Raw genomic sequence first — 15,826 nt, 5'->3', positions numbered from 1 at the left:
GAGTCTCCATTCTGCGGGGAAGGTTCTCTAGCCCCTGGTGAACCAAGCTCAGAGCCCAGCGCACATAGATTCAGTGCTAGGCTTCTAAGAAAGGTAAGCAGGACTTCAGTGTGATGGAGCTGCTGAAGCAAAGTAAAGAGTCCCACCCGGCAGGACCTGGCGAGGCCTCTGATAAGGAAAGAACCGGCAGATGCGAACAGCTGTTTCAGCCCCAAAGGCAGATGTGTGCTGGAAAAGCTTGCCTGGTTGAGATGGAAAGGCAGTGGGGTGGGGGAGAGGGGTGAAGAGGCCCCCAACTTCTAATGCAGTGAGTCCCTCTGCACGCACAGGTCCACAACAGGCCCAGACACCTGTGCCTCTGGGCTGGAAAGAGAAAGAAATGGTGTACAATCTGTGTTATGTTTTACTTCAGGACACGGCTAAATGGTAGGGATCAAAACAGGACCCTGCTGGAGTAGAGTGAGGCCCACAGTGCTCATGACTTCGTGATCAAGTCTGAGCGAACAGGGTTGGTCTGCACTCGGCCTGGCCTCAGTGCCTTCCAGGGGAGGAAGCTGAAGAACAATCAAGCCATTTCCAAACAGAAAATTGGGGGGGGGGCTGTCATTCCTATTCCCTGTCAGACGTGAGTACGATTCTGATGGCCACAACCTCCTATGCTGAAGAATCAGCCAAACAATATACTGGACCTTTCTGGATCCTTCGAGGCAGCCCTCCCGGGGTGGAGGCAAGGAGTTAAAACACTTGGGGCAGAGTCAGACACATCCAGATGCTGCCAAGCTTCACCCAAGTTAAAACTGACTTTTATTCTCTGAGGCATTCTCACCTCTTATCTGGCAAATCCCAGCTGCAAGGGAGCTCGGGGATCACAGAAGGGCAGACAGTTCACACAGCACGGGAAAGAAGGGAAGGGAGTCACCAGCATGTTCCCCTAAGCCTGTGCAATGCAGAGGGAGGGGGAGAGTGGGAGGCCAGGCGAGGCCCCCATGAAGCCTCATGGGTAGCCTCCAGGGCTCTTGGGCCAGGCTGAGATATTGGCACTAAGCATCCGGCTTTGTTATTCTTTCTAAAGTAGGAAAGTAGACAAAGCCACTTATTTCTCAACTCGACAGTGGACCGGCTGGAAAGCAAATTGCAGGCCTATGGAGGTCACTTCGGTGGGGATTGCTCCCAGAGCCAGGGACCTGGGGAGGCCAACACCAGACATAGCCCAGACACTCTGTGCCTGCTCCACCAAGAGACCTAGAGATGGCTATATCTCTCTGCCAAATGCTCTACCATCAGCCAATATTGAAATTCATATAGACTGTATTCTATATCTGAAGGGGAAAAATATGAAGTCTGCCTGATTCTGTCTAGGTAAATCAGGAGGCCAAGGAAAAGAAACAAAACATCATCAAGTAGACCCAAGGAGAATTACCTATGAAATCCTTGAGGCCTGGGAGACCTCACACCCCAGCAGCCCTGCTCCCCAATGTCCTCCTCAGTCACCTCCTGCTTTTTCTTCCTGACAATGTCTCACAGCAACGCCTATGAGAGAAAGGGACACAGGCCCACCACCCCAGGGGTCCCAGCTCTCCTGCCTCTGTCTGGGTAGGGACTGACTCCAAGGCCACAAGAGACAGCCAGGCTCCATCTCTCTCTCTCTCTCTCTCTCTCTCTCTCTCTCTCTCTCTCTCTCTGTCTCACACACATACACACACACGCGCACACGCACACACACACACACACATGCATCCTTTGAGCCCCTGCTATATACTGGCAAGAAAGCAGCCACTGAAGGGGCCTCTACCACTGTCTCAGACCACCTGGGAGCATAACTCAGAAGCGGAAAGAAGCAAGAACCCAAAGAGCCCTCCCTCCCTCATCACCCGCTGCTCACTCCCTTCAAGACCCTCTGGTTCTGCTTCACCTCATTCTGGTAGGAATAAAGAGTCGATGTCACTCACCAGCTCCTCTCACCAGACTAGTCCAGGACTCTCTCACAGGTGATGGAGATCTGACACACATACATGAAGAAACACAGGCACACGTAATGCTCCACAGAGCACTGACCCAGAGCAAGCCCCATTTTCTGATGCATCGCCCCCTCACCCCAGTTTATTCGGCTGCACCCCCACATTGGGTGCAGAAAGCCAGTATTTGAGGACTGCGCTTCCCTTGGTCTCTGTGTGAACAGAGCATCCCTGCTTGCTGAGCTCAGAAACCAGGGTATGGGCCGTTTCGCTCTCGTGCCTATAAAGGCCTGAGCACAGACATGTATCGACCTTCCTTCCCACCTGAGTCAGAGGCTGGAAGAACTAACCGCCCCATGGAGCACCCTCTGGCCGCAGTGGGTTTCCTGCAACTGTGTGTCCACAGCCCATACTCTCCAGTGTGGGGCTCAGGCCAGAATGAGAAAGAGATCCTGTCTCCATCCGGTTTGTTTAAACACAGGCTTTACTACTTCAGTTTTGAGGGACGAGCCCTTGGGGTCGGGAATGTGTGAATGTGCACAGGAGAACACAGAACCATATTTAGAGGAGATGAAATATTCACTAGGACCAGCCATGTTTTAAAATGATTATAAATTATTTTAACAGTGCATTCGCAAAGGGTTATAAAAACAGCCATACTATATTTTTTTCTTAGATTCTAGAATTACCAGTATGACAGCTAATGCAATAATGATTTGTTTCAAATGCCAGTGTTTAAGCTGCATAAAGCTGATTTTAGACATTTTTTCCAGTAGGCCACATTGTACTTAATGAAATTAAACACACCAATCGCATTTGTCCCCAGGGGACGAGGAACTGAACACACCACTGGTTTATTTTTTTATTAAAATAAATTGCAGCCGGCAAGATGGACTAATTGCATACAGAATTGAAAAAGAAACATTCCATTGATATAATTAAGCCAATTTTCATGGACAGAAATAGTTATAGTGGATATAAAAAAAAAGCAAACCCTTCACCAGAATCTGCCTCCCCCCCCCCCCTTTTTACACAAAATGTTAACTATTAAACAAATATGTATCTCAAGTGGCCGGCACTCCTATCTTCAACTTGCTCAGGGCATTTGTTCCTCTTCCTCACAAGAGGCAGAGGCACCTCCAGGGAGAAGAAGATCTGAGAATAGGGAGTGGTCAGAACAGGCTTCAGGACCACTAGAGTGGAGGGCACTCTGAGCCCAGAATGGTCAAAGTGGCTCTGGCCATGAGGTCCCAGCCTTGAGGAACAACAGCCAGTATAGGAGACCCTGCACTAGTCCTGCAGCTAAGGTCTCCTCAGTATGGGGTACCACATCTCCCTAACTACCTGAGGAAGACAGGTGGATTTTTCCCCCTATAGACTGGGGGTGGGGTGAGCAGGCATTCCCACACCTCCATGAGGGTGTAGGTAAGACTATCCTTGGTCCAATACTGGCTAGCTGGAGTCTGCCCTTGGAGAGAATCCCCACAGCCAGGTTAGGACAAGCCATAGAGTCATTCCCTGGGTGTGAGGGTAGGGGGAGTCCATGTCTGAGCAAACGGGATTTCAATCTGCAGGGAAGTGGGGAATGAATCTGATGCTTATATTCACAGGTTACAATGCATGGAATCAACTTTAAGAACAGACCACAGTAAGCATTGGTCTTGAAATGCTTTAACCCTGACATGTTAAAAAAAAAAAAAAAAAACAACAACAACATAGTTTAAAAAAACCCACTATGGAATGAATTCTAGTCTGCAGTACCACACTGAGAAACCCTGAAGGTCTTGAACGTGATGGGCAACAGTCTTGATGGACACATAGCACCTATTCTAGATCTCTTACCTCTGGAGGAGGTGTCCCACTGCTCCAAACACCTACCCAGGAGGGCAGAAGGGCACTCACAGGCACCCTGAGGGTCTGTTTCCAGGCTGGTGCCACACAGAATAGCAGCAGAGCAAGTCACAATGCAGGCTATCCGGGCCACCTTGTTTTCCCAGATCTCTCACCCCCCACCCCAGTTCAAACCTGGGGTGGGCGGGCACACCTGTACGAATTCTAGAGCGCAGGTTAGCCAAGGGAGAGTCCAGGGACCAGGGACCGCTACAGACAGAGATCTTGCCCTGGAGATTTTGGGGACAGGTGGAAGGGTCTGGAAATTCAGGCAGGAATACCCGGGAAGCCAGAAGGTGGCCCCCAAGTAGAAAGGCACTGTTGCCATGGTCTCTAGGTGAGAGGTGTTAAGTTGGTGCAGTTCAGATACCCACTGCTGGCTCCACAGTCGGCTCTGGGAGACACCTGAAGAAGAGTTTCCCCCAGCAGATGCCCAGATCTGGCAATCAGAGTGGCTGCTGGAATGTCTGCACTCCCAACCCCAGGCGTCTTTAGAGCAACGCTGAAGCCCAGAGACTCCCTTCACCTCAGGGAAGTTCTTCCCTGAGGGAAAGTGCTAACATCGCTAACATCGGTCCCCCAGAGCCTTCTCCATGAGCTTCAGGTTTCGATTCAAAACCTGATAAATCGTATTTAATGCTATTTTGAAATTTTTTAACGAAATTACTCAAAAGATTTTTTAATCCCGGATAATTTTGTTGTAACTCTAATTATACATAACCTTAATTACCAGTACCAGCCCCCTCCCCCAAGGATCTCTAATTGCCTCCTAATTGAATAAAACAGAGGGCTAATCATGCCCCCACCGAAGCTCTGTAAGCAGTCACAGCTGAGGCAGCGCCTCAGGGGCGGGGGCTCACTGCCACCCTTACCTAGCCTCTGCACAGAGAATGAGAACTTAGTTCTCTGTCCCTAGCACTGCCCAGGTAGGGTTTGGGAGTGGTAGAAACTCAGGACTGGGAAGGGCTAGATCTAATCTGCACCTGTTCTCCCCAGACCTCCAGACTGCTGGAGAAGCAGGCAGTAGAAGTTAAAGACCCTGGGGCATACAGCCTGAGGGGAGACCTATACAGCACTTGCTTGACAAACTGGCTTTGGCAAGACCTATGCTACATACCAGGCCTCCGATGAACCCCTCTAAAAATCAACCAGTGGTGGCAGAAGCAAGGCCTGTGGCACACAGCACAGAGCCTCAGGGTGCTGGCCCACAGCCCTGCACCCCAGCTGCCCCTCCACCAAGCAGGCTCCACCTTTCGCCTAAAGCGGGCAAGACAATCAATTCCCACCTACAGGTTCCTGCCACTTGTCAGTCAGTCACGGAGAAACAACTGTTCCCTGGGCTCTCATTTCCCTGGAGAGGGTAGAAGGGCAAGGACCAGACAGCCTAGCCCCCCCCCCCATCTGTCTCAAAAGGGAAGGGCACAGGCCTTAGGCTGGGCCTTGAATCCTTCAACCCAACCTACTTCACATATTACACTGAATTACCAATTCAGCACCCAATGCACTCAAAGTCCCACACCTAGCAGGGTGGAACATGTGTCGTCCTGTGTCTCTACATGTGGCTCTGGTGGGCTTCCCAGCTATCGCTATGCGGTGCCAGTCATGTTCTGTAGTTACTGAAGGTCAGGAGGGCACCACCACCAACCAAGCCCCCTCCTGCCCACCTGGATCACAGCAGTCGCAAAAATAAATTACTGCTAAGAATTTCGTTTTTAAATGTAGGGCCGGGACAACCTTACTGGCCAAAAAAAACGGGCCCAAGTTGAGTAAGGGGACCCCTGCCCTGAACTGTCTTCACTCTCCCCAGGGTAGGGTGCCTCAGACACCTCTATCCTTAGAAAGCTCCACCTAAGTCTCTACTCTGGGCCCCTGCATTTCTTTCAAGTGGGTCACCTAAAAGGCCCAGCATGAGCAAGCCATGCAGACAAGAGGTCTGGAGAAGTAGCACCAAGAAATACAAACGAAATTACACCTCAAGATGCACACCCCGGGACAGGCTCCCCAAGCCCTGTGTCCTGAGGTCACCACCACCGGCCCAGCTATCAGTACAGGCTCAGTTACAGCTCAAGGGCCCAAGTGCAAGGATAGTGCAACACCCTGAATAACCATGACCTTGCTCCTGCCCCTACCCCCTGGCCCCGCTGGCCAGCCTAAGAAGCAGCTAGGCTGACTGCAGAGTGCCTGCTTGCCCTCCTTGCTTCAGGTAATGGAGTCAGGTGTCCCAGGAGCCGGCCACACATCTGCTTAAAATGTTGCCTAATGAAATTCTAAAGTCCTCAGTAGGCCCTGAGCTGTCTTCCATCCTGAGCTGCCTCAACCACCTTCTTACTGAGGGCTTTGGTGGTAGCAGTAATAAAGTCACAGAGCCAGAAACTGGGTGTCGCAGTGACACCCAAGCCGGAACTCTGGGTAAGCGTCTGGGGGCAGTTTCTAAGGACGCCCGGCAAACAGATTGAACAGTGCACTCCCCACCGGTTGTGTCCTCCGGTTCTCCGTCTCTAGGGAAGGCCTCACGATCCAGGCCTGGAGCCCGTTCCGATCCTATGTAAGGTCTGGGCCAGGTAACCTTCCCCACCTGGAGGTGGAGCAGGCAGAGAGCTGAGGCCCAGCAAGGCGCCAACCCGCTGTGGACCTCTGGGAAGTTTCCGGGGCCGCGTCTCTCGCTTGCAGCGAAGGCGGCGACAAAAGGACCTCAGTAGCTTTACTCTTCTGCTTCCAGCTCTGGGTCCTTCCTCTTCGAGAGCCTGACCACCTCTGCCTGCAGCCTGGGGTTGAGACTCCGAAAGGCTCACGGTGCACATCAGATTCTAACAGTACACAGCACACCCGCTCCATACGTCGTGGATAGTCACGCAGTACGCACACAGCTCATTCGTACCCGCTAGGAAACTACTGGCTCTGTTCGCACCAAGAGGGGTCAGAGGTCATGGGTGGCGCAGGAGGCCGAGGTCAAGGGCAACTGGCCAGGGAGCTCGGCGGGAAATGGGGCTCCTAACCAAGGGGCCACGAACCGCAGAGCTCAGGGAAGCTTGGCAGAGGTTGGAAGCTGCTTTTCCCTGTAGGGTGGGCACGCGGCCCAAGGCAGCCGGGGCCGCCGTGGGGCCAAGTTCGGCAGGGTCCCGATCTGAAAACGCCTGGCTTTGGAAAACCCTCGCAAATCCCACAACCGTTGGGCTCATGCTTTGAGAGTTCGGCTCTGGAAGCCGCGAGGCCGAGCCAGGCAAGATCCAGCCCTGGAGGGGCAGACCGAACGGCCTGGTGATCAGGCAGGGACCTCGAGCCAGCGTGCCGGGAGCCCCTTTCGCGGGCCCGCAGTAGAGGAGGGGGCGGCAGGGATGAGCGACTCGCATCCTCTGCGCACAGCGCTCACCGCTTCGCTGTAGCCGGGCCATGGCCCGGTCTGTTGAAGCCGCGCTTCCCAGGTCGCGGTGCAGCCGGTCCCCACCTGCTAGCTGCAAGGGTCGAAGCCCCCCGGCCCGACTCGTAGCGGATGACGCCTGCACCGGGCTAGGAGGGCGCGCGGGCTGCTCCGATACGCAGTGGCGGTGGTGCGGACAGAGAAGAGTTCGCGGGCTGCGGTGGGGACCGGCCCGCGGCTGACTGTGCTCAGAGCTCCAGGCTCGGCCCAAGGCGGAGCGAAAGAGAAAGTAAGACCCGGGCCCTGGCAGTCTCGCCGGGGCAGTTCGTCCCTTTGGGCCTCACGGGTGCCAGGAAGACCGTGTGCGGGAGGGTCGGAGCGAGGTCAAGTGAGGAAGGGCGGCGGGTCGCAAAGCGGCGGGTGGGACCCTGCTACCGGAGGCACCGGCACCGGGCGATCCGAGCGAACTGCTGGAGTCACAGAGGAGCGCCGGCCACCACGCGGGGCACCACTTGGGAATAAACTTCAGGACTACAGTTCCGAGCGCAGGAAAAAGTCTCCATGTTGCTTCCCCAGTGGCTGCGGCCGTCCTGCCTGCGCCAACCCTGCCTTTGCTCCCGGGGAGCCGGGTGGGCGCCGGCCCGCGCCCCCTCCTCCGCCCCCTCCCCGGCTCGGGGTCTCCCTCCTCTGAGCCCGGCTGGCGGACGCCAAAGGCGGTGCTCTAGCGCCCACTATTTCAAAAGCCCGGAATATGATTTGACCAGGACTGAGAGCCACTCGGAGAGAGAGAGGGAGAGAGCGAGCGAGAGGAAAAGTTACTCTCCCCTTTCGTCAACTTTTCGCTAACTTTCGCTTTTCTCTCCCCTCCACCCCTGGCCCTCCCCCTCCGCCCCCCTCCCCGGCCCCCACCGCGCGCCTCGGGTTCCCGGGCCCGAGCGCCTGACACTGTGGGGGGGAGGGGGTTCGGCGGGGAGGGGGCCGGCGCCTTCGGGGAGCGCGCGGCCCGGGCGCCCCGAGCCTCCGCGCCGAGCCCGGACGCCCCGGAGCACGGGAGGAGGAGCAGCCCCCGGGCCGCGCGGTCGACCGGGGGCCCTAGCCGCAGGCGCGCTGACCGCGCCCCGACGCGCACCCCTGGCCCGGGTACCCCGGTCCCGCGGCCCGGGCCCGGCGACGCGGCGCGGTCGAGCGCGGGAGACTTACTTTTGGCTAGCTTCCTCGCCCTCGCCTTGGATCGCATGGTGTCGGCTCGCGGAATCTCTCTCCTCCTCCTTGAGCCCAGAAGCAGCTACACACTATCTTCATCTCCCTAGCATTGTCAGTTTGGACACCTTCGCACATGCGCACAGAGCACTCAATCTGACACCCCTCGCCGGGGCCAAAAAAACTTTGCAATGTGTTCATCATCCTCTTCGTCGCGCCGCCGCCGCCGCCGCCTCGGCGCGGGATTGGGGGGCTCTCCGATGCCTTCTCGGTCTTCACCTCACTTCTCTCTCTCTCCCCCCTCCCCCCCCCCTTTTCAGTACAGCTCGGAACTGGCCCTTTAAGAAAACATTCCGTGCTCGTCGCTCCCGCCCGGGGCCCGCACCCTGGACACTTTAAAAGGACCCAGGTAGCCCTGGAGGCGAGGTGACTGTCCCCCCCGCCCTGCCCCGCACAGCGCTGCAGCTCCTGCCCCAAGCCGGGCCGAGAAGGAGACTGGCCGTTGCGGTTTTCTGTGCGACTTCCTCGGATTTCCCCATAAACGCGCTGATAGTTCGGACGCGGGTTCGGGCTGGTTTTGCTGCGTTTTATTGCATTTTATTACTAATTAAAAAGCTTTCGTTCGCCGTCGCCCCACTGCGCTCTCCTCCCGAACTCCCCTCGGTCCCTGCCCGCACCCTGCGCTCGCGGAGGGGGTGTCGGGGCCAACGCGCCAGAACCCGGCTCCTCCGAAGCCCCCGCCGGCCGCCGCCCCCCGCGGGCCTCCCGCCCCCGCCCCTCCCCCTCGCCCCCACCCAGTGGCTGCAGCTTCGGGCTCCGCGGCTCAAAAACAAACAGCCGAGGCGCCGCCAGCTCCGCGCTCTGCCACCGCCCGGGACGCCGAGCGGCGCTGGACCCGTCGGTCCTCGGTCGGGCGCGGCGGCTGAGGGCAACGCTCCCCGCGTCGGGGGGGCGGCCGTGCCAAAGCCAGGCGTCTTGTCCCTGGCGTCTCGGGGCGTCCCGCACCTCTGCGCCTCCGGGGTGGGCCCGTGCGCTGCGCTCTGGTCTCCGCGCCCCGTTGGGCTGCTACCGCGGCCCCCAGGTGAGTACCGAGTGCGGAAGCGCCAGAGCTAGGCCACTTTCGGGAGCCGGGGTCCTTTCCCGACACTTCCCTCCGGCTTCTCCCGGCCCAGGTACGTCTTGGGCTGGAGATCCGAGGCACAGGTGGAGGAGTGCGGGTTGGAAAAGATCTGGCGCTTCTGTTCCTGCAGACTTCAGGCTCGGAGTTCAGGCCGGCGAGGGGCCTGGCAGGGCAAGAGCAGGGTGGCCCCAACTGAGAGGCCTAATGGGGTGAGTGTAAATTCCTCCTGAGAGTACAGCTACAATTTGAGTTTGAATTGGAAACAAACGGAGGCGCTGCTGGGGCTGGGTCACTGCCCTGGGCGCTCTTCCCGAATACCAAGGTCCCTCCAGGCAACAAGATTTAGATCTGTCACGGTGTCACCTGAGCCTTAGAAGGGGTAGGCGCCATTTGGGTCTTTCTGCCTCCCAGGTGGGGCTTTTCGCCATCCTCACCCCCTCTTTGTTGTGCAGTAAAAACAGCCTTCGAGTACTGAAATCTGCACGCCGAACCCCGTTAAAACTGCAGTCCCCAGAGAGTACTTCCTATAGACCTGCTCACCCAATGGAGGGTTGCTGCTGGGCCCAAACTACCCAGGGAAAAGCTCCAGAGCGTGCCGAGCCTTCCGACTACCAGAGGCGTCACTTCCCTGCCGAGATTCAAATGTCTCTGTCTAGGAGGAGCCCACTGCTCTGGGTGCCTAGCCCTGCACCCAGCTGGCTGCACAGATGGAGGCCCTGTTGTGGAAGGACCTCACTCTTCTCCCTTTCTCAGTCTCTCTACCTGGGCTTAGTCACAGATCCACTCCTGTGCTAGGCTCTGGAGGTCGTGGTGAGGAACTTCCATGGCAGGCTAAGGCAGTGCGGCAGCTCTGGTGCGTCTTGGAGGGCCCCGCATCTGCTCACCCTCACGGGGTGGTGTGACAGAAGGAGCCCAAGTGGCCTCTAGCCTGTGGGTTTAACCTGACTGGCGGTGTACAGCAGAGAGGGCTCAAGGCCACTCCAGATATCCCTTGTTCACCTGTAACCTCAAAGGCGATCTGGAGAACCCGTGGAAAGATACAAAGACGCTACTTGAAGAGCTCTCTGCAGCAGAGGGCCCTGCAATGCCACTACCCTAGCCCAGCCCTGGCTTCTTTTTCTCTAATTTTAGAGGCTGCCAGAGCTACCCTCACCTACCCCCAGGCAGAAAGGCCAGATCTCTTCTAGGATATTCTAGAGTTTGCTGGAGCCCTCCTTCTGGTCCCCCTCTCTGCTCAGGAGGACACAGAATTCTGATCAGTTTGTACCAGATCAGCTGACCCTTTCCAGTGAAGGTGTGAGCAACGGGCAGTAGCAGTCCATTGACCACCTTGCTCTGAGCTGGGGGATGGCCTGCCCGAGGAGGAAGTCTGGGAACCAAGACTGACTCCCTCCTGACCAAGGAAAACCCCAGGTCCTGCAATTACTCTTCAGTACCTCCAGGTCTTGAAAAGCCAGTGGCCCTGGCCAGGCCCTGCCCCCGCGTGGCCACACTTAAAAGCTGAGAGGTCAGACATGGAGGAATTTCTCGGCGAGAGTGGAAAAGCAAGGGAAATCAGACACAGGTCCCCTTGGAGGTGGTTCTGTACCTCCGTACCACTAAGAAAATTTTTAGCAGGAATGGAGGCCCGACACTGAGAGAAACAAGCATGGGCAAGGAGGGGGCCTGTTGGGGAGATGATTATTACTAAATGTTTTCAGAATCACTGAGTCAAGCTCCGGGGAATTTGGAGACCATGGACTCTGTGGTGAGAAGTGCTGCACACTTCGCTCTCAGTGTGTGTGGTTGGCCAAATGCTCCCTGTGCTGGACAAATGCTATCACTGCCAAGTTCAGGGACCAACTTCATTGCTGGTGGGGGAGGGGTGTGCTAAAGAAAAGACTCCCACCAATTTCTACCAAGAACTGGAGCCAATTATCCCAGGGGACTGAAGAAGGATCAGAAGAGGGTCCTCAGTCACTTAGAGAACTCTGAGTCCCTAAGTTCCTACCTACTGCCAAGTCTACAAGGTCCCTTGGCTTAACCACACCCTGTCCCAGGCCTCCTAGAGGAAGCCAGCCTCTGGAGAGGTACTGGGGTCAGAACTGCATCTTTACCCTTCTTAGACCACCCCCGGGGGAGGGCAGAGATTCACTGCAGCCCCTTGTGCAGCCTTGCCAGTTGTGCCTACCACCACGGGTTCCAGACACTCTGCCTCCACGTGTAGTCCCAGTCCCGTTGTGGTGCCTGTCCCGTAGCAAAGAAAATAAAAGCACCTCTCCTTACTGTTGCCACATGTGCTTGGGGGGGGGGAGCTGGAGGTCCCCTGGAGGGATCTCAATACCACCACCAGTCCTCACCCCTAACTAGCACATGGGCCACCAAACCAGCATAGATGAGGGTCTCTTCACCATGGAGGTGTTTCATGTTTCCATGTCTTTGTTGGAGGTGGTGGTTGGTTACCAATGCATAGATCGAAAAACAGAGCAGAGATTGGGCAGGGGCGTTGGGGAGTGGGGAGGAATAAAGTCGCCTTCCTGCTTGAGGCAAGAAGGAGCCTGCCTGTCTGCAGATTGGTTCTGACTGGTGTTTGGGATGGGTATGAGATACCTAAGGAACTGTCCCCACCCAGGCCTCTGAAGTGGTCCCAAAAGAGTGACTCCCAACACAGCCCTCTACCCTGGAGCCCTTTTCAGATCTCCCCCCCTTTCCCATCTGTCCTCCTAGCTCCACAGAACCTCGATGTGACCTGGATGACCTTGAGAACATGAGGACAGTGGTCGGAACTTCTGCCCAAGGGGTTTTCTCTATGAAAATTTGGCACCTCCAGGGCCAATACCAATTCCTAGGTTCCAAACTGGGTCTCTGGTCCGTGTGGGATGCTCTCAACCAAGACTTCCCAGGAGTATAACCTTGTAGCCTGTGTTGAACAAACCCCAGATGCTCAGAATGGACTTCTTTGGATCACAGGGTGACTTTTGTCGCTTCTTCATTGGCAATGTCCTGGAGGCCTTCGCAAGCATCCTTGCAAGGGTGCTGCAGCTGCCTGGAGACTCTTGCAGAATTTCTGTCTGACTTAGCTTCCTGAGTCCCTGCTGGGGTGATGTATAGGAGACAATTTGCCACTTGCCTGCATACTTGGCAGTGCGATGGCGGTGAGGACATGGTAGGGGGATTGTTTTGTTTTGCTGTAAAGCACTGAGAGATCGGGACTGAGTTCCCTTGTCCTCTTCGTTTGAGTCCAGGAGGGAGTTAGCTTTTAAATCTTTCGAAAATGCTCTCCAGAAGGCGATGGAAGCCCCCAAGGACTCCTTCTGCCTGGAGAGCACCACGTGCAGGATCAAATGCGGAGAAGCCCCGGGCTTTTACAACTGTGTTGGGGCTGTGGCCACCGGGAGCAATAAACGAAATCGGTTTCTCACGCTTTCCCTCTCGATCCGCAAACCTTCGAAAATCCACTAACGAATCTGGATCTATGGTTTGCGCTGCTTGTGTCCTTGAGGCGTGCACTTTTCCCCAACTTCGCAGCAGTGCAGCTAGTAGGTCCCTTCCTTCCGCCCGTGCTCACTAGCAGCAACTTCGTTACAGGTAACGCCCAGGAGCCCAGGAATGAGCTGAGCCCCTCGCGCCTGAGCGGCACCCGCGTGGCTTCCAAGCGCCGCCACACTAGGATGCTCCCGCTTCTAGCGAGCGCGAGCAGAGAGAGCCGGGACAGCAACGAAAACAAACTGCAAGGCTCTCCAGCCTGGCGGCCGAGGCTCTGGAGCCGCTGCAGAGTAGCAGCCTGCCTTCCCTGCCCGGGCGACGTCCAGAGCTAGGTAGAGCAAAGCAACGAAGGCTATGCAACTCATCTTGAATCCGAAACTACATTTCGTTTTGCAAAGTCACCTACTACTTACTGACTCAATGGCAGATGGGCCCGTAGAGCTAACACTCGATTTGGAAACCAAATTTTGTGTTTGAACTTTTATGGCGCTGCACCCCGCAGCTGCAACTGGGTGGTGGGAGCCGCGAGGTATTTCTCCTCCGGTTAGGTTACCCTTCTGTGACTTGGGACCACTTCTCTTCATAGTTATTGTGTGATTGGCAGGCAAGAATGGTTAGTTGCAGGCCAGGCTGAAGACTAGAGGAGGCACAGCGCAGCCTGCCCTCCTGAGCCACGGTTTTAGGCCAACAGAAGTAGTGCTCTCTATCAAGAGAGAGGAATTTTTCTCTTAAGACTCTGGGGCTATCTGTACATCCCTGTGCACTCTCGGCTTCCTCCTTTCTTTTCGGCGGAGGAGTTGAGAGTGTCTCCTCTTGGCCCAGGAAAAGGTTTGTTCTTCTCTTGTCCTCATCGGGGATAGAGTTACCAGAAAAATTAACAAGGCCTCTCCATCCAGGACTCGAAATCCTAAAGAGGGTGTATAGTGTTGTGGGGGCAACAACGGATAGATGCTCTCACTCGGAGCCCTCCCCACAAACACACAAACACATCACCAACTCCCATTGGCTGCTTTGGCCTGGCTTGTGTGGTGGGTACTGGAGAGGAACCCAGCCCAGACTTCAACTACTACAGAACTTCTCCCTCAGTGGGGGTGGGGGGTGGGGGGTGGGAGTCCTGGCCAGCAAGGGAAAAGGGCTCCTTAAGTGATACAGCTTCTCGTCTTTCCTTCCATCCCCAAGACCTCTGATCCAGACACTGAGAGCAGGAGGAAAGGGGACTTCGATGGCCGGGGAGATGCCCAAACCGACTCTGCCTCCTCCCTCCTCCAGTGGCTTTCTACTAAAGCAATAACAGCAGAACAGTGGTTGTGGAGACGTGTTTTGTGAGCCGCAAGAAAAGGGCAGAGACCAGTATGGCCTGAGGCTGGGGGAAAAATTACCAGTTCTGCCAGAGTCACTACAGGTGATGGACTCAGTGGCCCATGTCCTCCAGGGACCAGGTGCCTGCTCTCCACCTGTGCCCCAAGTGGAAAAGCCCAGAAGGACAGAGGCAGCAGTGAATCTTACTAACTTCACTGGGCTTCGTGACCTTGCCTCTCTGGCCTCCTGCCTTCATCCCTCCTGACTGTCGGATCCCAGTTTGTTGCATGGTAGTGAGGCTCTTTAAGAAAGAAACCAGACACCCCTGCATTAGGCACAGTCCAAAGCCCTCCGTGCTACCTCAATGAGGAGTAACTGTGTGTGGAAGCCTAGGGACCTGGGTGAGAATGGCTGGGTTTCATCTTGAGCATCCCCTCACACACGGGAGAGGTGACTTTCATAACTGTAACAGATATACATCGGGTATCCGCAGGAGAGATGCTGTCTACTGAGGAAGGGTGGGTTGGGTCCTGCCCTCTGTTGAAGAATCTGTCCTCTAAGCCAGCATAAAGCCATTTTCATTTAAAGCAGCTTGGCTACTTCCAAGAGACCCCAGGGATCAGGCTTTGTGGACAGGTGAGACCGGGAGGGCCATGCACCTGCATCTTCAGAGATTCTGACCACTCCTACCTTTTGTATGTAATTCTGCCCTAATTGCAGGTGATCTCAGAGGACTAAAGTATAAAGACTGTGGGACCAGCAGGGTGGGTGATTCTGTCTATACAGCTATGGGGACGTTTCTGGTGGTGCAGCTGCTTTGGGAGTCACTCTTACTCTAAGAAACCCTCACCTGTGCTCTCTTGGCTTCCCCAAGTTAGACTGCAGTGGGATTCAGGGTCAGTTTGGAGTCCTATAAGGGGGAAGCACAGGTTTATGTCTCCACAGGAAAAGAGTCCCTTAAACACCCCCAAGCCTATCTTGCATCCCTGCCCTTCTCTGGCAGAGCTGTGAGGATGAGAGCAAGAATACAGCTGTTGTCCTGGGGTCGGGGTGGGGGTGGCAGAGGAAGCTGTGACCCAGTCAGATCACACTTCTTTGGGACCCTCCATCAGCTCCTCCACTCTCCAGAGCTCCTGTTCCCTGGCAACACTAGGTGTGTGGGTGGGAACACCCCCTAGCAGTAGCCTTCTAGGGAGGGCTACACTTCCCAGGAACTCCTTCAGTTCCTGGAGGAGGACAGCAGAGGTAAGAGCTCTTTCCCCTCCTGCTACTTTTTCAATTCCTCTTACAGAACCTAGGGTTTGTCCTCAGAGCTTCTGAGAGCTGAAGCCCTGGAAAGCATCTGCCCCTTGCCTGGACAAAGAGAGGGCAGTGGAAGCCATGTGCAAGGACTCATGGTCCGTGGGGGGGCAGTTGAGCACTCAATGTGGACTTCTCAGGGGTTTCACAGGTCCCCTCCCCAACCCCCCACAGCTCCAGGCTGGCCTGAAACAGGACAAACTCAGCCAGCTGGGCTCTGTGCTTCCTAAATCCAGAACT

At 55.8% G+C, this 15,826-nt stretch overlaps 2 protein-coding genes across 2 annotated transcripts in view; one reads left to right on the top strand and one right to left on the bottom strand.

Annotated features, from left to right (window-relative positions):
* The window catches only part of LOC121448259 (histone-lysine N-methyltransferase PRDM16-like), a 152,947-nt gene extending 144,443 nt beyond the window's left edge, over positions 1-8,504 (bottom strand). Inside the window, exon 1 of the mRNA XM_041652124.1 lies at positions 8,404-8,504. Within this exon, the coding sequence (XP_041508058.1) occupies positions 8,404-8,440 (37 nt within the window). The 5' untranslated portion in view covers positions 8,441-8,504. The remainder of the gene's footprint in view (positions 1-8,403) is intronic.
* A 90-nt stretch (positions 8,505-8,594) lies between these two features.
* Positions 8,595-13,106, top strand: LOC121448257 (proline-rich protein 2-like). The gene is made up of 4 exons (XM_041652120.1): positions 8,595-8,674; positions 9,138-9,484; positions 9,654-9,732; positions 13,091-13,106. The coding sequence occupies exons 1-4, from the start codon at positions 8,595-8,597 to the stop codon at positions 13,092-13,094; spliced, it is 510 nt and encodes a 169-aa protein (XP_041508054.1). The 3' UTR covers positions 13,095-13,106.
* Positions 13,107-15,826: the final 2,720 nt, after the last annotated feature.

Source organism: Microtus oregoni, unplaced genomic scaffold (assembly GCF_018167655.1).
Source record: "Microtus oregoni isolate MIOR12 unplaced genomic scaffold, Mior012 000005F_ref0000423, whole genome shotgun sequence".
In the NCBI taxonomy this organism is placed as follows: domain Eukaryota; kingdom Metazoa; phylum Chordata; class Mammalia; order Rodentia; family Cricetidae; genus Microtus; species Microtus oregoni.
Note: the sequence above shows the minus strand (reverse complement) of the source record. Positions and strands in the feature narration are given on the sequence as shown.